Source organism: Malaclemys terrapin, chromosome 2 (genome assembly GCF_027887155.1).
Source record: "Malaclemys terrapin pileata isolate rMalTer1 chromosome 2, rMalTer1.hap1, whole genome shotgun sequence".
NCBI classification, from domain to species: Eukaryota; Metazoa; Chordata; order Testudines; family Emydidae; genus Malaclemys; species Malaclemys terrapin.
In genome coordinates, this window is record NC_071506.1 from 253586101 (window position 1) to 253606928 (window position 20828).

Here is a 20828-nt window from a genome sequence, read left to right on the forward strand (position 1 = left end):
TTACTTACGAGGCTCCCTGCCCAGCATGCTGGCTTTTGTGGGTGGCATTCTTAGGTGCCTCTCTCTCCCCATTCATTTTACAGGGAGCCTAGGCATCTAACAAAAATTTTTTTGATCACAGTGTTGTTCCTGTCCTTTTTCTAGCATTCTAGAAATCAGACACTGCAATGCTCAGCTTTGCAATGCTGAGGTCCCTTTGGGGATCCCACACCTATGACTTCATTGGTACTGGTCACTAGCTTAAAGTTGAGCACATGCATAGGTGCCTTGCTGTATCTGTGCCAGAGTACCCTGCACCTTGCAGGATCAAGCCCCTACCTATTCTTATAAATACAGATAAATACTCATGTTTCTTCTCTGAATTAATATTGTGGTAACAATGATTAACATAAATTAATTAATTAAAAGCATTTATCAGCTTGATAACATCAATTACAAGTTTTTAACTATTCAGATAGCTAAATTTGCAAAAACCCCAAAACTCTGATGTCCCCTAGAAATACAGGCCTAACACAATTTAAATATCACAGGCAAGCAATGATGAGACAATGGTAAAACACCAATTTACTTCAGTGGGCTAGGATTTCACCCCATCATGGTAATAGGACATTAAGCAACATTCAAGTCAGTCTGTTTTATTTGTGTTAAATGTTCTTAATACATATTGTAATACAAACAATATTTTTAAATCAAGGTAATATTTGGAAACATGATACCTGATTAAAAAAAACCCATAAACTAAATGTAGTTTTCATAATGTACTGTATTCTGCATAAACACCAACAGAAAGCACAAAAACACAATATTAAATTAAAATATACTTAGGATATCCCTCCAGGTTTGACACTAGAGAAATATAAAAACTTTGTAAAAGTAATAAAATATATTCAGATAAAATTTTTTACAGTTGCAAAATGTTTAGAACGCACATTGAAGCAGAATGTCATTATACAGGAATGGCAGTCTGCTATAAACCAAATTATCTTTCCTATATATAAGCAGCATTAGAAAGTCTAAAGTATTTCCCTTCTGTAATGGACAAGTTTATTACAATGAACTACTGCATGTTACATACATACTGTAAAGTAGTAACCTACAGGGCTGCATATATGCATTAGAATAGGTTCTGTTTATCCATCTTTATCTGTATGGGCCAGATTCTGCCACCCTTGTTCATACTGCACAGTACCTTACATTGCAATTACCTGCACTGGAACTACTCACAGAGAAAAGTACCACTCTGTGTGAGCAAGGACTCCACGGCATTGGAGCAAAATGTTGTTTATAAATGGATTTTGCACTTGAAGTATCCAATGTACAGCATTCTGATATTAGAAAGAGTTAACATTACATTGATTTGATTAAAGGAGTTCAAGAATGGTCAACAAAAGTGGATAAAATAAACCAATTATAGGGAAAATATGCAATTTGGTTACATTCTGGGTACCATAACGTTAACGTTCATTTTCACTATGCCCAATTCCTTTTGAATAATATTTGGTGTAGGATTACAGTGCACTGTTGGTGTTCATGTCATACAGTACATGGTACTGGCTTCAGAGCACATATAAAAATATGGAGGCCCATAGTCTGCTCTTAGTTACACTGGTGTAAATCAAAAGTGATTCCTAGTTCTCCAGACTTACGTTCGCGTAACCAGAGGCAAAATCTGGACTGAAATATAGATGTAGGATATTTTTAGTGAGGAGGGCAAGGAAACAATTGGCTACAACCCACTTGAAAGTGAAATTTGCTGTAAATTATTGTTAAAGAAGTATTTGGAGAGAAAGTGATCTGTCCTAATCTGCCTCCATCCTCTGAGATAACAATAGTGAAAGAGAAGCAGTATTTGTGATGTTTAGTTTAACCACTTAGGAGCCAGACTTTGCATTCCGGCCATAGTGCATCCAAAACTGCCTTTGACTTGAAAGTTTTGGGAATGCTAGGAGTGCAGAATCAGGAGCATAGTGTAGTGAAGCACTTCTACTCTGAAAGCTTTTCCTTAGCCTTAATATTTATAATACTCACTGGTACCTGCCTAGTGCCATTTCTAACCAATGCATAAAACACATACAAAGTAAGCAATTACAGCATGTACATGATCTGTGCTGTAAAAAATTTCACTGAGTACATCCATATTAGGACACACAAGCAATTCCATAAATATTGTAATCCCATCCAAATACAGCATAGTCAAAATTTGAAGTTTGATGGAAGGCCTGGAAAAAGAGCAAACAAAAGTCAATGCTATTAATTACATTTTCTTATTAGAGCTGACTGAACATTTTCACCAAAAAGATGCATTTTTGATTTAAATGTTTTTAAGCCAAAATTAAAAATAAAATAATAATTATTATTTTCTCAACAAATCATCGTGGAACAAACATTTATTTCAAAAAGTTTCATTTTGTTTCTTCTGAGATTTTTGTAGTTGTTGTTGATCGGGGGGGGGGTTAAGAAGCTTTTTTGCGGGAGGTGTTTCCCCTGCTTCCTCTTTTTTATTCCCTCCACACACATTTTTGGGGGGGGAAAGAAGCTAAAAAAAAAAAAAGTGAGAAAGAAACACCCATTCCCGCAGAGACACTTAAAACCATTTTTTTTTCCATTATAAATAACACTAAAATTGTCATTTACCTTACATTTTTGAGGGGCTGGGGAGGGGGGGTGAAAATTATATTATATTTGTTGACCAACCCTCTTTTTTACATTCTAAGCATGAATGCTGAGCTGTTACTCTTTTGCTTTTAGTCTGAAGCACACTTTCTCTCTGCCTATATACGGGAAACACCGCTATGTCAGAGCCTGACAAGATGAGTTTGTAATACCTAAGGCAAGGGCATGTAGTCCTTGCATTACCCAGCTGTAGTAAGGGACAATGGCATTTGAAATCAGGCCTAGATTGTTTGGGTGTCTTTGCTCTTGCCAATTTCAGTACTTTTTTTTTTTTTTTAAATAGCATTTTATTCTATTTACCTTCCCTCATATTTTTGTAGGTCCTGCAAAATCTGAGTTCAAGAGAATGCTTTGTAAGAAGTAGAGCCTGAGCTGGACTCCTGACACTACGATCCAAGATGTCAACAGAGCAATCCCTTTGGAAAAGCAGAAACATTACTTTTGTTTAGAGGATAATCCAACCAAAGATTATTTTTAAAATGTTCCTAGTGGTAAGAATATTTTAATGCAATGTTCTGTACATGTTCACACAATCTATGGTTCTGAACATACGTAGTATGACAAAATTCAAAACCCATTGCAAACTGTCCATTCAGGGTTACTTCACTACTTCACTAAGATGAAATCCATAAAATGGATATGCTGGTGCTATGTTCATGAGCGATCTGATTGATTCTTCCACGCACACAGTCAAGAGAAATGGATATCAATGTACCATTATGCACTTCGAAAGAAGAGCGGAGGGACACACTGGTCCATATACTTCCCTCAGGCATCTGACCTCCAATTTGCTGGCCAATTGCTGTGGGTTGCATCTGATCACTGATCAAATGATTTAGAGTCACTTTGAGTACATTACATGAGTGGATCAGCTTTAAATTAAAAGCAATGCTAGCAACTCCCCTTTCAGTAAATCTGAAGTACTTTTGAGCAAGTTCTCCAGAAGAAACAAGCTGTATTTGTTTCTCACTGGCTGAGACCTGGGTGAAATCCAGTAATTTGTTTCTGACAGCTCCTGTAGGCAGTCGTGTAACAGAGACTGTGGCTGAGATGGCAGTGGAAACTGCAGATGGGATCCAGATGAGGCTAAGCATACTAATTCCAGAGCTGTCTCCAAAATATCGAACGTTACATTGAGCTGGAGAACGGATCTCAAAGCTAAGTAGATCTCCACTGTTGACTTTTGTGGCCCCAGAAGCAGATATTGATGTGTCTCTGTAATTTACACCAGATTTATACATGTTCATTAATTCTCGGTTAGTACCATTCCTATTGATATAAGAGACCAAGGAAAAGCCTTCACGAACACATGTATGGCCCATGGAATAGAGTGCTTGGTGAAAAACAAATTTTATGACACCTGTTTCAGTGAACTTTATAGCTCTGCCATCGTGAGATAAACTTAGCATGTAAGGGTCAGAAACGGAAATAACTTTAAAAGTAGGTCGATAGTTAGTTTGGTAGTGCATTGCAGTTGACATCTGTGCACTCATAGCCACCGCACCTGTATCATGGGACAACCAAAACAAACTGAGTGGAGTATTAAGGTCAAAAATATTTAAGTCTTTACTTTGATTGCAGAATTGATTTGGACTCTTCAGAAAGAGAGAGAGAGTTTGGCTTGGTTCCACCTCTGCCGCGCTGCTTAAACTTGTGCTCTGAAAATATTTTCCTTCTGGTTGTTCGATACGAACACCACTCAGTTCACAGCCTTCCTCAGTGTCATTTAATTTCAAGGACAGCTGGAGAAAGTTTCTGCAGTTGTGCTTTACAGCAAAATTGAGGTCAGTCCACATCAAACCATGTTGCCTGAATACCAGGCTGTTATCTTCAACAGATACAACTTCACAGTGAAGCTTTCCCTTTATCTTCAAGTTTAAACCAGGGTAGACCTGAGAAGTGCCAGACTTTACTGGGGGTAAAATAATGTTTGCAGCCCACGATTCAGAAAGCTTGTTCTCGCTGGCTGCTGAACAAACAGTGTCAGTGACTGGGGAGCAAGAGAAAGCTACTATTCCGTCTTCACACTCTGAACAAGCCTGGCATTCCTGCATTTCTTTATTAAAGAAATATTCCTCTCCACACAGTCCCAAGGCTGCATCTTTTTCAGCAATTCCAAGGCATCGGAAGCCACCTGTTTGTAGGAAGTAGGCAGTTTTAGTCACAGGCACACCTTCTGAGCCATTTGACACTAACAAAGTAAAAGTAGGTTATTCAATATTGTCAGAGCACCCTTGATTCCAAGCATGGGTTAAACACTATAGCCTTGATACCTCACTGCATTCACGCTGCACCCAAACAGAGTGGGAAAGGGAGCTGCAGGGATCCCAGCCCCCAGTGCACGTTAGGAAACTTAGGGGAGTGGGGAGCTGATGGGGGGCTGCCTGTCCACCATGGTTCCAGGCCCCCACCAGCTCGCTCCAACGGGCTGCTCTTTCTGGAAGCAGTGGACAAAGCAGGCGGCTGCCAAACAATGTTATAAGGGAGCATTGCGCAACTTTAAACAAGCATGTTCTCTAATAGATCAGCAACTTAACAATGAAACAATGTTAACCGGGACGACTTTAAGAGAGGAGTATCAGAGGGGTAGCCGTGTTAGTCTGAATCTGTAAAAAGCAACAGAGGGTCCTGTGGCACCTTTGAGACTAACAGAAGTACTGGGAGCATAAGCTTTCGTGGGTCAGAACCTCACTTCTTCAGATGCAAGTGAAGAAGTGAGGTTCTTACCCACGAAAGCTTATGCTCCCAGTACTTCTGTTAGTCTCAAAGGTGCCACAGGACCCTCTGTTGCTTTTTAAGAGAGGAGTTACTGTACATTCATCCCTTCTAAAAGTGGTTTATATTGTAGAAAAGGATTTTTTTCTTAAATGTAGTTTGCTTCTTAACATTTTTTTAATATATATTTAAGCAAGTTTTTAGACTTTAGCTTTATAGTTTTTTGTGGGTGGGGTAAGGAGGGATGTCTACTGTTCTTCTCAGTTCACTGACGAGTCTTCAAATCTGCACACTGCATGACTAACCCTTAGATCAAGGCTGGATCATCTAAGAAGAAAGATAATCTACCTCTGATTCTTCTCTGAGCTTCTCCCCGCCCCCCCAATCAAACACACACACGCACACTCCTCTTTTGAGGTATTTCCTGAATTAAAGAATAAACATTAATTCCAGGGAGCCCTGTAGAAAATCTCTGCAGCACTAGGCCATCCAAGCTCCCTAGGAGCACAGATGCATAGCATAGACTGATCTATTGAGGGATCAGGACTGCTCGCTGCAGAAAGTGCACTCCCACTAAACAACGACAGCCATTTTACAATCCAGATTCTAGCAGAGCTCCTCAGTGGGTGGGTCAGAGCAATGGAGAATAGAAGGTTCCTCATTTCATGCAACTGTATCCTGACTTGCTCTCTTTTTCCCTTCACACTAGAGCTGTGCAGATCACAGGAGTTGGTGAAGCTGGAACCACCTTTGCGTGTAGTTCCATGGAGGCTCCACATCCAACTCTCGATCTCACGTGTCAGAGCTAACTCCCATCCACCTTCCCCTCCCAAAGCAGAATCTGATTTCAATGTCCCCATGAACAAGTACATCGAGCTTGTATAAGCTAAGGGACTATATTGAACAAATATGAACAGGCCCTGGAAATAGCAATCTTCCTTAACAATTAAAACAATTAAGTTATTGGGAGAAGGAAACTCTCCCTCCCCCATGGCTGAAATGGGGTGATTTACAGAAGATGGAGATTGTTGACCCAAATTGCTGCCAGTGATGCAGGGTAACCTCCTTCACCTTTGTATGGGCCATCATTACATTGAGTGTTCCCTTCCTTTTGCCCCCATTGCTATGGAGTTTGGGTGGGAAGGCAATGGGAGTGCCAGAGAAAGGACAATCTTTAACCTGAAGGACGCTTCTAATCTCCTTGACTGACAGTCCAATAGCAGAGCTCATAACCAGTGAAACACTGTATTCTGGCCATGTAGTTCCTTTCAATTCTTGCCTGGCTGACAGGCAAAAAAGAACCCTCCTTGCTGATTTAGCACGCTCATTGTGTCTGTGAACTTCATACTTGTGAGCCTGACTGCCACATTGATTGGGAAGGGGCCACTTAAGGTAGGTGTGTCAGGCCAAAGCTGGGGTGGAGAAGTTTAATAGAATTTGTGGTTCTGAGTCACTTTGGTGCTTTTGAAAATGCCATCCTAAGAAACTGGAGGTGAAAACTGGGGCTTCACGTCTCAATACTAGACAATACTATTGCTACAAGGCGCTTCAGATACTGCAAAAGGGGGAGCTATATAACTACACAGATTACCGTATATACTCGATCATAAGCTGGTTCGTTTATAAGCCGACCCCCCAAGATGGAAAAATTTTATGACTCATTCTCATTCATAAGCCAACCCTATAATTCAGGGATCAGCAAACTTTGACTCCTGGGCCATCAGGATAAGCCACTGGTGGGCCAAGATGGTTTGTTTACCTTGAGCATCCGCAGGCACGGAGGTAAACCTAAGTAAACAAAGTGTCCCCGTGTGCCAGCTGCTTATCCTGATGGGCCGGGACAGCAACTAGTGAGGAAATGTTTTTTGTTTTGGGGGTTTTTTTTGGGGGGGGAAGAAACTGGGGGTCAGGGGAGTAACCCTTGTGACCACCCCCCACATGACCCCACCCCTAGCCCGGGACCCCCACACTCTCTCCATCCCATCCCTTTCCACCTTATCTGGGGAAGGCCAGGGGAGGATTTCTCTAGCCTGGCTGGAGCTGCTCTGGCAGGCTGGGCAGTGCGGCCGCAGCCTGCTCCAGCGGGCCAGACCAGGCGGCTCAGCCGCAGCTTGTTCCTGCGGGCTTGGCCGAGCGGCACAGCCGCAGCGTGCTCCGGCGGGCTGGGCAGCGTGGCCACAGCCTGCTCTGGCAGGTGGGGCCGAGCGGCACGGCTGCAACCTGCCAGTCCCGGAGCTGCAGCTGCTTTGGAGGCTGGGAGGAGAGCAGCGTGGCCAGAAGTGGAGAGACTCTGACCCCGCCTCTTCCCTTCTGGCTCTGCTGGCTGCGCGTCCTCTCCTTGCTCCCTCCTTGTTGGGGGGAGGGGCTGTGTCCCACCTCTCCCTCTCTATACCCATTCATAAGCTGACCCCCTTCTCGGGTGCTTCCCTTTTTTACTAAAAAAATTCAGCTTATGAACAAGTATATACGGTAGTTAAAAAAAAAAAAAAAAAAAAAAAAAAAGATAAGCAACTGCAAGAGATAAATGACTCAATTAGCCTTCCATGCCAGTTGGCCAGCAGGGGTAATGCCATTGATTTCAATGGTGTTACTCCTAATTTACACCAATGCGAGAAGAGCGTCAGGCCCAAAGGCAGCATAGGAATTAAAAAGCCAAACAGAAGTAAGGAAAGCACCAGAGGCTGTGAAGCGTGTTATTCCTGAAGCAGCCTATTGGTCTCCTAAGCTTAGTTTTCATTCTTACAGCCTACCTCTCTGTGCCAGGTGCCTTGGATTTTCATTGATTCCAGCATCCTAAGCACTTCAGGACCCTGCACCTAGCAGGACAGTGCTCTTAATTGCCTTCTTGTTCTGTCACTGAAGATGTGCTTAGTCACAGAAAGGTAGGAACTTACCTGGAGTATTCAGGCATTTTATTCTCTCACCACAAATGTTGGGAGATTCAATGCATTCGTCTCTGTCCTACAAATCACAAGAATCATATTCATTTCACTTTTAATGAAATGGCTAGTATGAAAGCTTTACAACAGGAAAACACTTACCTGGAATGCCAAATGAAAAACATTTTAGTTCCGTTATATAAAGCATCCAGTTAAACCAAGTCAGGTTTGTAAACTGACAGCCACTTAACTGTACTGGTTTTAATTTTTTGTAAAATAAACTTCTGAGGATTCAAATTCTCTCTCTCCCTGACCATATCTTCCTCTCCCACAATTCCCTGCTCTGTCTCACATTCCTTCTGTGTTCTCTGAGCCATCAGCCTCCAATTTCTGACACACTCTGTTCCATCCTCCCCCACTAGCCACCTTCTCCCTCCATGCTATTCCCCAATCTCAGCCAGTCTGAATGTCCATCATCTTTCCATCCCTCAGGTCCTCAAACAGTATCATTTTTCCATCTTCTTTTTCTCCTCTTTCCTCATATTGATGGTCTCACTGAATCATGTCATTTCTCCAGAACTCAACCATCCCTCTCTCTCACTCCAACCCCCACCAAAACGGTTGTCTGAGCTCTGATTATTTCTTGCCTTGATTATGGAAACCTCCTTCTCTCTGGCCATCCAGACATCCGTCACACCATCCTTTCCATATATCCAGAATGCTGTCACTACTGTCATTTACTCTGTACCTTGCATTGAGTGTTTCCACCCTCTTCTCAGTTTCCTCCCTTCGTTTCCTGTACCAGCTGCATTATCTTTAAACTCTCCCCATGCCTTCAAAGCCCTTTGTAACCTGACTCCTACTTACCTCTCTGCCCTGGTCTCCTTTCACAGACCTCCTCACCCAGTTAAGCTCTGCCCAAGCTGCATGTCGAACAATCCAACCCATGTCCCTCTTCAGTTCTCAACTCTGTGACTTTTCATGCCTGCTTATATGGCTGGAACCACCTCTGTGACCTGCTGTTTCCACCCTCTTCTCCAAGTCCCTCCTTAAAATACATTTCCCTAAGGCCCATAAACCACAACCCAATACTGTAAGTTATTGGAAAAGAGATGCATATATAAATTGTGGAACTAACAAAACCCAAGCATATTTATCACTGTTCTCATGTCACCTCCTATGGTCGTACAACAGCTATTCAAAATGTTAAGCTCTCTGGGACAAGGGCCTTGTTTTCATATCTGTCTCTAAAATACCTAGTATGCTGCTGGCGTTAGAGACAATGAACTGCTGCTAAATACATTTCTTAAAGCAAATACCTTACTGTTAACACAGGTGAACCTAAGAATCCTAAACTTGGCACAGCATAGAAAACTTACACTCAGAGTAGGAGCTCTCTCCTTGCTCTCTCTGAATAGCCTCAGTCTCAGCATGATATCCTCTGTTTGCCTGACAAAATGCTTGATCTACTTATTAAAATACACAGAATAATATTTCACCTGGCAAATCCGATCGGCATTTGCAGAACATTCAGACATTTGGAAAAAGCCAGCAGGGCACAAGGTGCATTTTTCACACTGTGATGGTGTCTTTTGGAAATTGCAAAATTCATCACTTTTACAAAGGCCGCAGTCCAGCAAAGACTCCCCAACATCAATCACTTTTGCATCAACTTCTACTTTATGTACAGAGTATGACTTCTGGAGATGATTTCTGACCTGGTTCTGAAGTCCTTGAAGCTGAGCTTCAAAATAATGTTGAATATCCTCATGCAAACTCTGGAATGACATTTGTTTCACTGTGTCGAAAAGCATGCCATACTGGACTTTTATCAGATCCATTTGCTCATACATTTTTCTTTGTTGTTCAAGAATTTCTCGTTGCTGGCTAACTAACGTGCTCTGTTGTTCAGCAAGTTTTTGTTGCAAATCCACAATTATCTTCTGTTGGCTTTTTAACATTTCAACAAATTTCTCTTGGCCTTTTGCAAGCTGCAGTTGTAATATTAGTGCATCTTCAGATGGAACTTCATTTTCTCCTGAAATACAAACAGTCTATTACTTTTCTTGACAAAAAAAATAATTTTCCAGATTATATTATCTCCACAACGAAATTCAAAATTCCATCTGATCTTCTTTTAATTAAATGTGATTTAATAAAATATCACCCCTACTTTGAAGATTTAAATGTAATAAATAACTTTCTCACATATCTTTCCTATAAATAGTCCTTAGGGATGGTGTCCCTAGCATCTATTTGCCAGAAGCTAGGAATGGGTAATAAGGAATGGATCACTTGATGATTTTCTGTTCATTCCCTCTGGGGTACCTGGCATTGGCCACTGTCGGAAGACAGGATACTGGGCTATATGGATCTTTGGTCTCTATGTTTTTATGTCCTTAAATATATGAATCTTGATGCTTGTGTGCACAAGCAAAAATTAAAACTTCTTTAGATTTATCTTCATAATCAAATGATAATTGACTTTTTTTAAACTACCCTCTGAAGTGAAAACATTTATATTAGGACAGTCAAGCTATTCAAAAATTAATCGCACTGTTAACCAATAGAATACCATTTATTTAAACATTTTTGGATGTTTTCAATATATCAAATATACTGATTTCAATTACCACACAGAATACAACATGTACAGTGCTCACTATATATTTATTTTTGATTACAAATATTTGCATAGTAAAAAAATAGTATTTTTCAGTTCACCTAATGCAAATAATGTAGTGCAATCTCTTTATCATGAAAGTTGAACTTACAAATGTAGAATTATGTACAAAAACTAACTGTACTCAAAAATAAAATAATATAAAACTTTAGCGCCTACAAATCCACTCAGTCCTACTTCTTGTTCAGCCAATTGCTCAGATAAACAAGTTTCCGAGAGTCCTGTGGCACCTTTAAGACTCAGGGTACATCTACACTACAGGGGGGAGTCGATTTAAGATACGCAAATTCAGCTATGTGAATAGCGTAGCTGAATTCGACGTATCGCAGCCGACTTACCCCGTTGTGAGGACGGCGGCAAAATCGACTTCTGCGGCTTTCTGTCGGTGGCGCTTACTCCCACCTCCGCTGGTGGAGTAAGAGCGCCGATTCGGGGATCGATTGTCGCGTCCCGATGGGACGCGATAAATCGATCCCCGAGAGGTCGATTTCTACCCGCCGATTCAGGCGGGTAGTGTAGACCTAGCCTAACAAATGTATTGGAGCATAAGCTTTCGTGGGTAAATGCCCACTTTGTCGGATGCAAGTTTGTTTACATTTGCAGGAGATAACGCTGCCAGCTTCTTGTTTACAATGTCACCTGAAAGTGAGAACAGGTGTTTGCATGGCACTGTTGTAGTAGCTGGTGTCGCAAGATATTTACATGCCAGATGCGCTAAAGATTCATATGTCCCTTCACACTTCAACTACCATTCCAGGGGACATGCATCCATGCTGAGGACGGGTTCTGCTCGATAATGATCCAAAAGCAGTGTGGACCGACACATATTCATTTTCATCGTCTGAGTCAGATGCCACCAGCAGAAGATTGATTTTCTTTTTTGGTGGTTCGGTTCTGTAGTTTCCGCATCGCACTGTTGCTCTTTTAAGACTTCTGAAAGCATGCTCCACACCTCGTCCCTCTCAGATTTTGGAAGGCACTTCAGATTCTTAAACGTTGGGTCGAGTGCTGTAGCTATCTTTAGAAATCTCACATTGGTATTTTCATAGCGTTTGGCAAATCTGCAGTGAAAGTGTTCTTAATACGAACAACATGTGCTGGGTCATCATCCGAGACTGCTATAACATGAAATATATGGCAGAATGCAGATAAAACAGAGCAGGAGGCATACAATTCTCCCCCAAAGAGTTCAGTCACAAATGTAATTAAACACATTTTTTTTAAATGAGCATCTTCAGCATGGAAGCATGTCCTCTGGAATGGTGGCCGAAGCATGAAGGGGCATATGACTGTTTAGCATATCTGGCATGTAAATACCTTGCAATGCCAGCTACAAAAGTGTCGTGCGAATACCTGTTCTCACTTTCAGGTGACATTGTAAATAAGAAGATGGTAGCATTATGTCCCATAAATGTAAACAAACTTGTTTGTCTTAGCGATTGGCTGAACAAAAAGTAGGACTGAGTGGATTTGTAGGCTCTAAAGTTTTACATTGTTTTGTTTTTTTAGTGCAGTTAAGTAACAAAAAAAAACAACAACAAAAACTACATTTGTAGGTTGCACTTTCACGATAAAGAGATTGCACTACCAGTACTTGTATGAGGTAAATTGAAAAATACAATTTCTTTTGTTTATCATTTTTAAAGTGCAAATATTTGTAATAAAAAATAATATAAAGTGAGCTCTGTACACTTTGTATTTTATGCTGTAACTGAAATATTTGAAAATGTAGAAAAACATCCAAAATATTTAATATATTTCAATTGGTATTCTATTGTTTAACAGTGAAATTAAAAGTGCAATTATTCGCGATTAATTTTTTTAATCGTGATTACATTTTTTGAGTTAATCGCGAGAGTTTACTGCAATTGACAGCCCTAATTTATATTAACAATAGAAAAAATAAGTAAGATTTTCTAATGCAATAATCCTCACGCTCTAGCCCTTCATGTCTAATAGTAGAATTTTAACTAATCTACTATGTATTATATATTTATTAAAAAATACAAAACTTCTCTTATCAATATCTTGTTTCAATACTCCATACTCAAAAACTATGGGCCTGATCCCAAATACACTCACACACAAGTAACTTTATGCAAGTAGTCCCACTGAATGCAAAGCATGAGTGCAGGACCAATTCCTACATTGATAAATACGTGCATTGCTTTAATTCAATATAATGAGGCTGGTCAGTTTTATGAACCACATTTATAGCCATGCTTGCTAAAGTAGGGAGGGAAAAATCAAGCCTCAGGCTTCAGGACATAAGTTCACCATCACTGAGGGGCAGGAAGGACTTTACCTGTCCATGTAGAGCAGCGCTCTGCATGGTGCTGGTATAGTATTGAATTGTGTTAACATTACCTGGAAACAACAAGTGTCGAATGCTGCAAGAGGCAGTGGCTGGACTTTATTTATGGTTACTAGATTTTCTTATATTTAATTATTTTATTCCCTCATCAGGCATATATCAATCATTTTATTTTCATTTTTTCAGCACCCTTGCAAGTCTCAAGGTGCTTTACATGCACATAAAACTCTTAAGAAGAATTACGCAGCTAGCATGCTGAGACCACAGCCTATCTTGCTGACCAATACTGTCTCATTGTTTCTTTGTATTCCCCGATCTGTCTATCTGTTGTCTCGACTTATAGATTGTAAGCTCTGTGCAGTAGAGACCATCTTTTTGTCCTCTCTTTATACAGCACATATAAATTCTACCCATCACTATAATCCTCACATTAAACCTATCATATCCCTTCATTCCTCAGCCTACTATCTTCGCCAATGTCCAGGGAAGGAGGCCTGGTTTTTCCAGTATGTTCAAGAGGTTAACAAAATTCTAGAGGATCAAAGGGTATTAAAAACATCTTAAACTGCCCATGTTAGCCCAAAGAATCTCCTCACACACTCCCTGTAACACTCCAACCGACCAAGCCTCCCCAGAGATAATTCATAGTCCAAACAAATGCTTCACCAAAAATGTGCCCTAAAACTGCGGTTCTCAACCAGGGGTCCAGGGACCCCTGGGGGGCCACGACCAGGTTTCAGGGGGCTCCGCCAACATAAACCAGAGAGCAGAGTCAGCATTAGACTCACTGGGTCCCAGGGCAGAAGGCCGAATTTCAAGCCCCGCTGCCTGGGGCTGAAGTCCATAGCAACTTAGCTTTGCGAGGGCTCCTATGGCATGGAGTCCTGAGCAATTGCTCTGCTTGTTACCCCCTAACACCAGCCCTGGCTTATAATCTACTGAAAAACAATTGTTGTGGCACAGGTGGGCCACAGAATTTTTATAGCATGTTGGGGGAAAGGAGGGGGGTGTCTCAGAAAGAAAAAGGTTGATAACCCCTGCCCTAAAAATCAAGATTGGCAGTTCATCAGGATCTGATTGAGGGAGTGAATTCTATAGCTCAGGAGCTATTACCAAAAACATTTTGCCTGTGTGGCTGGAGTCGCTAAGGACTAAAGGGACTGAGGTGCTACAATGGTCAGCATTGTCATACTTAACTTTTAGGTATTATGCTGCCTAGTGGAATCCACAGCCCTGAGTTAGGTGCCAAGACTCCCTGTACAATGCATGGGGAGAGATAGGTGCCTAAGACTGGAATACACAGAAGCCAGCAAGCTAATCAGGGAGCTGCTGAAACTATAAAGGTAGAAAATGCTGAGGAGAGAGAAGGGGCTTAAGCCCTGCTCCACTCAGAATTAACAGCCACAAACCTCCTGGCGTTGAACCCAGATTCAAGTCCCTGTGCCTAAGTTCCAGTTCAACTCATCCAGAGCAGGGATTTGGGTCTGCGATATCCCTAACCACCAAGTTACCAGCTATTCTGGGGTGGAGTTCACTCAGTCTCTCCTGTTGGAGATGTTCCACTGAGAATAAATAATTACATATTCACTGGGCCAGAGCAAGACTGACTATAGCCTGAGGGTTAGGATACCCACCTAGGAATTGGGAGACCACATTCAAGTCCCATTCTCTGAATCAGAAAGAGCAGAAACTTGAACCTGGATATCCCAGAGGAGCACCCTAATCACCTTATTATTCTGAGATAGGAGGCTATCTCCCTGGGTGTGACCAGAAATGCTATCCTGGACCTGACAATATTTCATTGAAACTGATACTGGAACTACTGGCAGGAATGTTTCAATAAACTGGAATATTTTGCTGAGAAATCCACAACAAACGATACTGTTTATGCACTTAACTGGTATAAATGGGTCCTGAGAAACCCTCCAGGCCACATTTTCTTCTCACTTATTATGGTTTTACATGAGGATGAATCAAATTACTTGAGTGGAGTTGCTCTTGATTTTACACCAGTGTGAGTGGAGAAGAATCAGGCCCTTTGCCTTTATCCTGGGAAACACAATTTTGACTCTTTGTGGCCTCCCTTCTCATGACAGTGACGGTTGCAATAATCCAGTCAAAACCAGTGCTATCGCAGGATGCATGTGTGTAATGAGTGATCATACCCTTTCTTCCCACCAGATGTAGTTGAAATAGACCTAAATTCTGCCCCATCACTACACGTTATGCTTGGTACTGCTAGTGAACAACATTAGGACAACAGAAAGTATAATTAAGCTCTTCAGTGGATGAGAAGTTTGTATTTAAAATAGGATTCTCAAACTGTTGCATCTTTACATAGGTCAAAGAGGTTTGCTGAAATATCCTTTTTTCCAGTCAAATTAAGACTCCCCATTGAGCAGTTGGTGTCAAGATATTGAAATCATATGTGCCTACGAATAAGGGGGTTCCACCACTCAAGACTGCTTTTAATCATAATATGTCCAATAAGAATGCCCAGAAATTGTTCAGATGCATTTCCAAAAATTTACTATCCTAGTCTCAGCCCTTTGAGCTTGACACACAAAATTCCTAATTTCTATTAATCTTGACAAAAAAAAACATGTAATAAAAATAAACCACTCTCCCCTATTTTTAGATCCTTCAGGTGAGACATTAACCAAGGTCCTTATTATCTTGTGGCCATTAAAGACCCCATGACGCTTTTTTACTGCAGGAGAGATACAAACCCAGAGATCCTGGACTGATTCTAAATTGCATTCTGCTGGCCCAAATTTGCCCTGCCGTTTCAATTGGATATAGCCTACTTCACCTTCATACTAAGATGCTGTCCACCATTAAAAAACAGACAAATTCCACCCTAGAAGTGGCTGACTTTTCATGATGGTGTTTTAAATAATATTATTGTAAAGTGCTCCTGGAATCCTTCCACTCTCTAAATGAGTTATCAATTATTATTAGTTTGTCAATGTCCATAGGATTCTGGTGGGCAACAGTAACTGTGCCCGATTACCAAGTCATTCCTTCGGGATGCAGATGTATTTCCATCCTACTCAAACCTGTTTGGCCTTGCTGGAAATTACAGACATCAGAAATACCAGACTGCGAAGCTAAATAGAAAACGTTTACACTTGGTAAAAAAAATGTGATCTCCTATTGTGTCAGACTTCCTCCTCTGCTCCTTTGTTGCTTCCCTTATTTGAGTGTTGGGAGTGGGGAAAGAGACATAGTTCCTGCCCCATTTTTAAAGACGAGGGCCACAAATTTGGGCCCAAATTTTCAAGTGGCCATGAATTTGGGGCATCCAGCCCCACACACTTTGGGCCTGAATTCCAGAGGTGCTGAGGACCTTCAGCTCCCTATTGACTTCAAGTGGAGCTGTGGGCACCCAGCACTTCTGAAATTCAGGCCCTAGGTGTCTCAGGTCTGGCACCTCTAAGGGGCACTTAAGAAAATGCAAAGCTTGGCCCTGATTAGCTGAGAGGTAGGGTGCCAAATGCTGGGTGTTGGAGACAGGCACTTGGGCTCACAGCCTTCCCCAGGGCAAGTCACTGGACTGGTGGCACTCCCAGCCTCCTCAGCATGGGGGCAGCAGCCAGTGCACAGTACACCCCCCCGGGGCTGGCTCTCCCAGCTCAAACCCTGCCCGCCTCGCTCTGAAGCCAGCACCCACCTGGTTTGAGGTCGCAGGTGAGCTGCACGCCCAGCTCCGAGGCCGGGTAGGCGAAGTCTTCCGCGAGGAACTGGGCGGCTCGCTCTGCCTCTCGGAGCAGGGCGGGCTCCGGGCAGGGCTCTCCCTGCTGGGCGCACTGAGCCCTGCTGCCCGGCCGGGACCTGTGGCGGAGCCGCAGGGGCAGTTTGCATTCAACGCCCTTGCAGTCCCGGCTGGTGCCGTTGGGGGCCCGGGCGGCGCAGTCCCCTCCCAGGCAGCTCTCCCCGGCGCCCCTAGCGGCCGGGGCAGGGAGCTCCGGGCTGAGCTCGGCCGTGCTCCTGGAGGGGAAGGCGGGGAGAGGGGCAGCGTGCGGGGCGCTCGGCGCCTGCTTGCCGCGGGCGGGCGTGACGGTGTGAGGGAAGGAGCGGGACGGGCGGCTGGCTCTGCCCGAGCAGCGGGGCCCCAGGCACTGCTGTCTGGGCGGATCTCGATCACCGCCGCCGTCGCCACACAGGGCGCCCCGGCAGCCGGCAGCGCCGCTGCCTCCTCCCCCTTCCCCCAGCAGCGAGAGGCAAACACCCAGCCAGCAGCAGCAGCGAGCCCACCGCAGCATCTCCAGCCGCATCTGCAAGAGAAAGCGTGAGACAGCGAGGGGTCAGGGGGAGCAGCCCCGCGCACCGCACAGGGGCTCCCTAGCTCCCGGTGCCTGTACCCCACTCTCCCCTCCGCGCCCAGGCGCCATGGCCAGCAGTGTTTCGCCTTGCAGCAGGCGCACCCTACTGGCAGAGTGCACCTTCCCCCCGTACTCCCTCGCTGCTAGATAGGTCGGGTCACGTTTGCACCCTGAAGGGCTCTTCTAGAGCCCGGTTCTCTGCACTCTCCACCCCTGGCTGCAGAGACCTGCAGCTTCCCTCCCCACTCATTCCGATTTTCTGTACGTCCACCCGCCTGTCTCAAACCCCGGGCAAACTCTTTCCAAAGTGGGGCTTGGCTGGTTAGATGGGCCCGTGAGTAGTCAGCTGCTTTACCTAAGAGACGGCGCGGAGCTGCACTTGAGAAGGCCACGCTCTCTGGAGCTGGGCGGCTTGCAAGGGCCAGGCAGGGAGCAGAGGAGTTTCCTTCCCCAGTAGTGGGGACTGACCTCCTCTGCAAGCCTGGAAGAATGTTAATGTAGAGTGAAGTCATTCCTTAGACTTCATTAGCATCCAATTTCCCAAGCACCTCCCTTTAACTCTTGCGACTCCAGCGCCCTGGGCTCGGGGGGGGGGGGGGGAAAGATTCCTCATAAAAAAAAAGATTACACCGAGTAAAGTTTTTATTCCGTGAGGACTTGCATACGCCGATATCATGAAGACAACAGGAATAAACACCCGCACTTCACCTAAGACAAAGCAAAAGGCAGGGCTCGCAGAGCGGATAAATGCTGGAAGACTGCGATTGTGACCTCAGGGGCTAGCCAACGAGGGACGTTTATTCAAGATTAAAGGCGACCTTTAGCTAACCTAGAAGCTGGGGGGCGGGAGGAGAGGGGGGAAAGAATGGTTTTCACTTTAAACCAGTGGTAGTGCGAGAGTTGAAGCCTGGCGCTCTCTAGTTGAAACTCTACGCCCCTGATACTTCTGAGCATAGCAAGACACCTAAGGAGGTGTGAGGAGCAGTGGTACGTTTCAAGTGCTCCATGAATAACTCACTACGGTAGGCTCCAAACTCACAAATCTCATCTCTTCCAGATGTTTATAGGAGGAAAAACAGCACATTTTCTTTCAAAGGGTGGGTGCACTTGGTCCATTTTGTTATTGGATTTGGCCATCATAAAGGTACACTGAGCTATAGTGAGTAAAATCATACCTGTAAACAAAAAAAACAACCCAAATATATATATTAACTCATTGTCTCCAACCTTCTCCCCCATGACGCAATACTTTTATATTAACAGAGGTATAGTCTCTTCAAAATTAAATAGAAGAGAAGAAAGGGCTGGCTAGAGTCATGCATTTTTGTCCATTTTTTGTGACGTTTGAAAGTTTATGTTCCAAATTTCAGTTCTGTGCAGTCACTCTGGCTGATCTGGAGAAGTCTGAAGAAGGTAGAATGAGGATGTTAGGCTGAAACAGATTATTGCGGCAGTGCTGAAAGATGAAAATGGTGAAAGGACATCGGAAAGGAGCAAGATGAATGAAATATGTACAAAATTCTATAACGATCTCTACTCCTCACATGTCAATGTCCAGTGTACACTGTCAAGACAGCAGGTTACAGAAGAAGTTCCCGATGTTATTTGGGAAGAAACTGAATATTCAGTTCATAACAAAGAGAGGGAAGAGTCCCGGGGGTGGACAATGTTTGGCTGGAATATCTGAAAGCAGGGGAAGATACTCTTCAAAGCGTTGGCGCAATGGTTTACCATCTACATCAATAGCAAGCATGTTCCAGATGCATGGAAGAAATCAAAAATACTATTGATGAAGAAAGGCGATCCAGAAGACCTGAGCAACTACTGTCTGATGACACTCCTCTCACAAGCATATAAAGTCTTCACCCGCATCATACTCAGATTAAGAAGGATCTTGAAATGCACAAAAGCAGAGAACAAGCTGGTGTCTGTTCAGGGTATTCAACAATTGATCACATCCACTCAGTTCGACAGCTTATAAAAAAATGCAAGGAATACAAAGTACCATTGTATATTGCATTTGTCGACTACAAAAAGGCATTTGACCCGGTAGAGATTAATGCTGCATTCAACGCGTTCAATTAAATCTGAATAGATCTGAGGTACATTGACTTGCTGGAGGAAAATAACCGCAATTGCTCGACAGAGATAACATTATTCAATGTCCCCTGCATTATTACTATATGCAGAGGAGTCAGACAAGGGAACAATCTCACCAAAGCTGTTTGCAACAGTACTGGAGTTGCTAGTCAAGAAATTAAACTAGGAAGAAGAAATCAGAATTGATGGAGAACAGTTAACTCATCTTCTCTTTGCTGACGACTGTATAATACCGGCAAAGGACACAGCAGGACTGGAGAACAAATTGCAGCAACTGCAAACACTTCCGTACATCAGGTAGGAAGTGAACATGTCGAAGAGGAAGTGGATGCGGGATGAGCTTTGTGCAGAAGGAATCATCACTTGTAAACGGGAAAGAAATCAAAGAAGTTGACAAATATATTTACCCGGGTCAGCAGCTGAGCAGAGAACTCATTCAAAGGGGAATGCAGTAGGAGGCGAAAGGCGTGGGGTGGGCAAGTTTCAACAAAATAAAGTTGTCTCAAATGGATGATAAACAGTTTTTTCCTTTTCTTCATGGGCAGTTCAACTTCATTGTTCTGCCAGCAATGATATATGGAGCAGAAAACTGGTCAACAATAGAAGTGGAGGAAGAAAAATTCACTGTCACCCAGAGAGCAATGGAAAGGTGAACGTGTAAGCTACTGCTCCGTGATCATATACCAAATGAGATCAGAAGGCGTACAGAGGTGACCGAAGTGGTGCAGGCAATATATGACGCAAAGCGAAGAGACAGGTCATGTAGTCCACAGGTAAGACAATAGGTGGGCAACCCGCATCAGCGACTGGATCCCCAGAGACTACAAGCGACTGCTAGGCAGACCAAAAACGCGCTGGGCCAATCCCATGAGAAAACTCTTTGGCCAGAAATGGAAAGAACATACTCACAACACAATAGAATGGTGTGGAATCGACTTGCGTTTGTGGAGGGACGGACGAGGACAGGCTGGACAAAGGTGACAGCACCACACAACACATAGGTCACTCAGTTAATATATCCAAGTTGGTGGGTTTCACAGGGGAATACTTCAACAATAATACAGGCTGTGATAGAGGGACATTTCAAATCCTGCCCTGTAAAGCTGCCTCACTTGATCCCCAACAGAGGAAACTACAAG

General features: G+C 43.3%; 1 protein-coding gene across 3 annotated transcripts; it reads right to left on the reverse strand.

Annotated features, from left to right (window-relative positions):
* Positions 1–588: 588 nt before the first annotated feature.
* LOC128831777 (uncharacterized) lies at positions 589–18035 on the reverse strand. Of its 3 annotated transcripts, XM_054018524.1 has the most exons (7): positions 17945–18035; positions 16938–17541; positions 9767–10305; positions 8283–8349; positions 3389–4807; positions 2974–3089; positions 590–2219 (listed from the first exon to the last, which is right to left on the reverse strand). In XM_054018524.1, exons 2-6 carry the CDS (start codon positions 17539–17541, stop codon positions 2980–2982), a joined length of 2739 nt encoding a protein of 912 aa, XP_053874499.1. In that variant the 5' UTR covers positions 17945–18035; the 3' UTR covers positions 590–2219; positions 2974–2979. The 3 variants fall into 3 exon arrangements, with proteins under 3 accessions (XP_053874501.1, XP_053874498.1, XP_053874499.1); XM_054018526.1 differs by having other exon boundaries at positions 589–3089; positions 9986–10305; XM_054018523.1 differs by having other exon boundaries at positions 589–3089.
* Between the last annotated feature and the right edge of the window lie 2793 nt (positions 18036–20828).

Coding starts and splice junctions, on each gene's coding strand:
- LOC128831777 (XM_054018523.1), bottom strand. CDS start 17,541: ATGCGGCTGGAGATGCTGCGGTGGGCTCGCTGCTGCTGCTGGCTGGGT. Junction 10,306..16,937: donor CACCTGCGACCTCAAACCAG/GTGGGTGCTGGC, acceptor TTTGTATTTCAG/GAGAAAATGAAGTTCCATCT. Junction 4,808..8,282: donor AAAATGCCTGAATACTCCAG/GTAAGTTCCTAC, acceptor TCCTACAAACAG/GTGGCTTCCGATGCCTTGGA.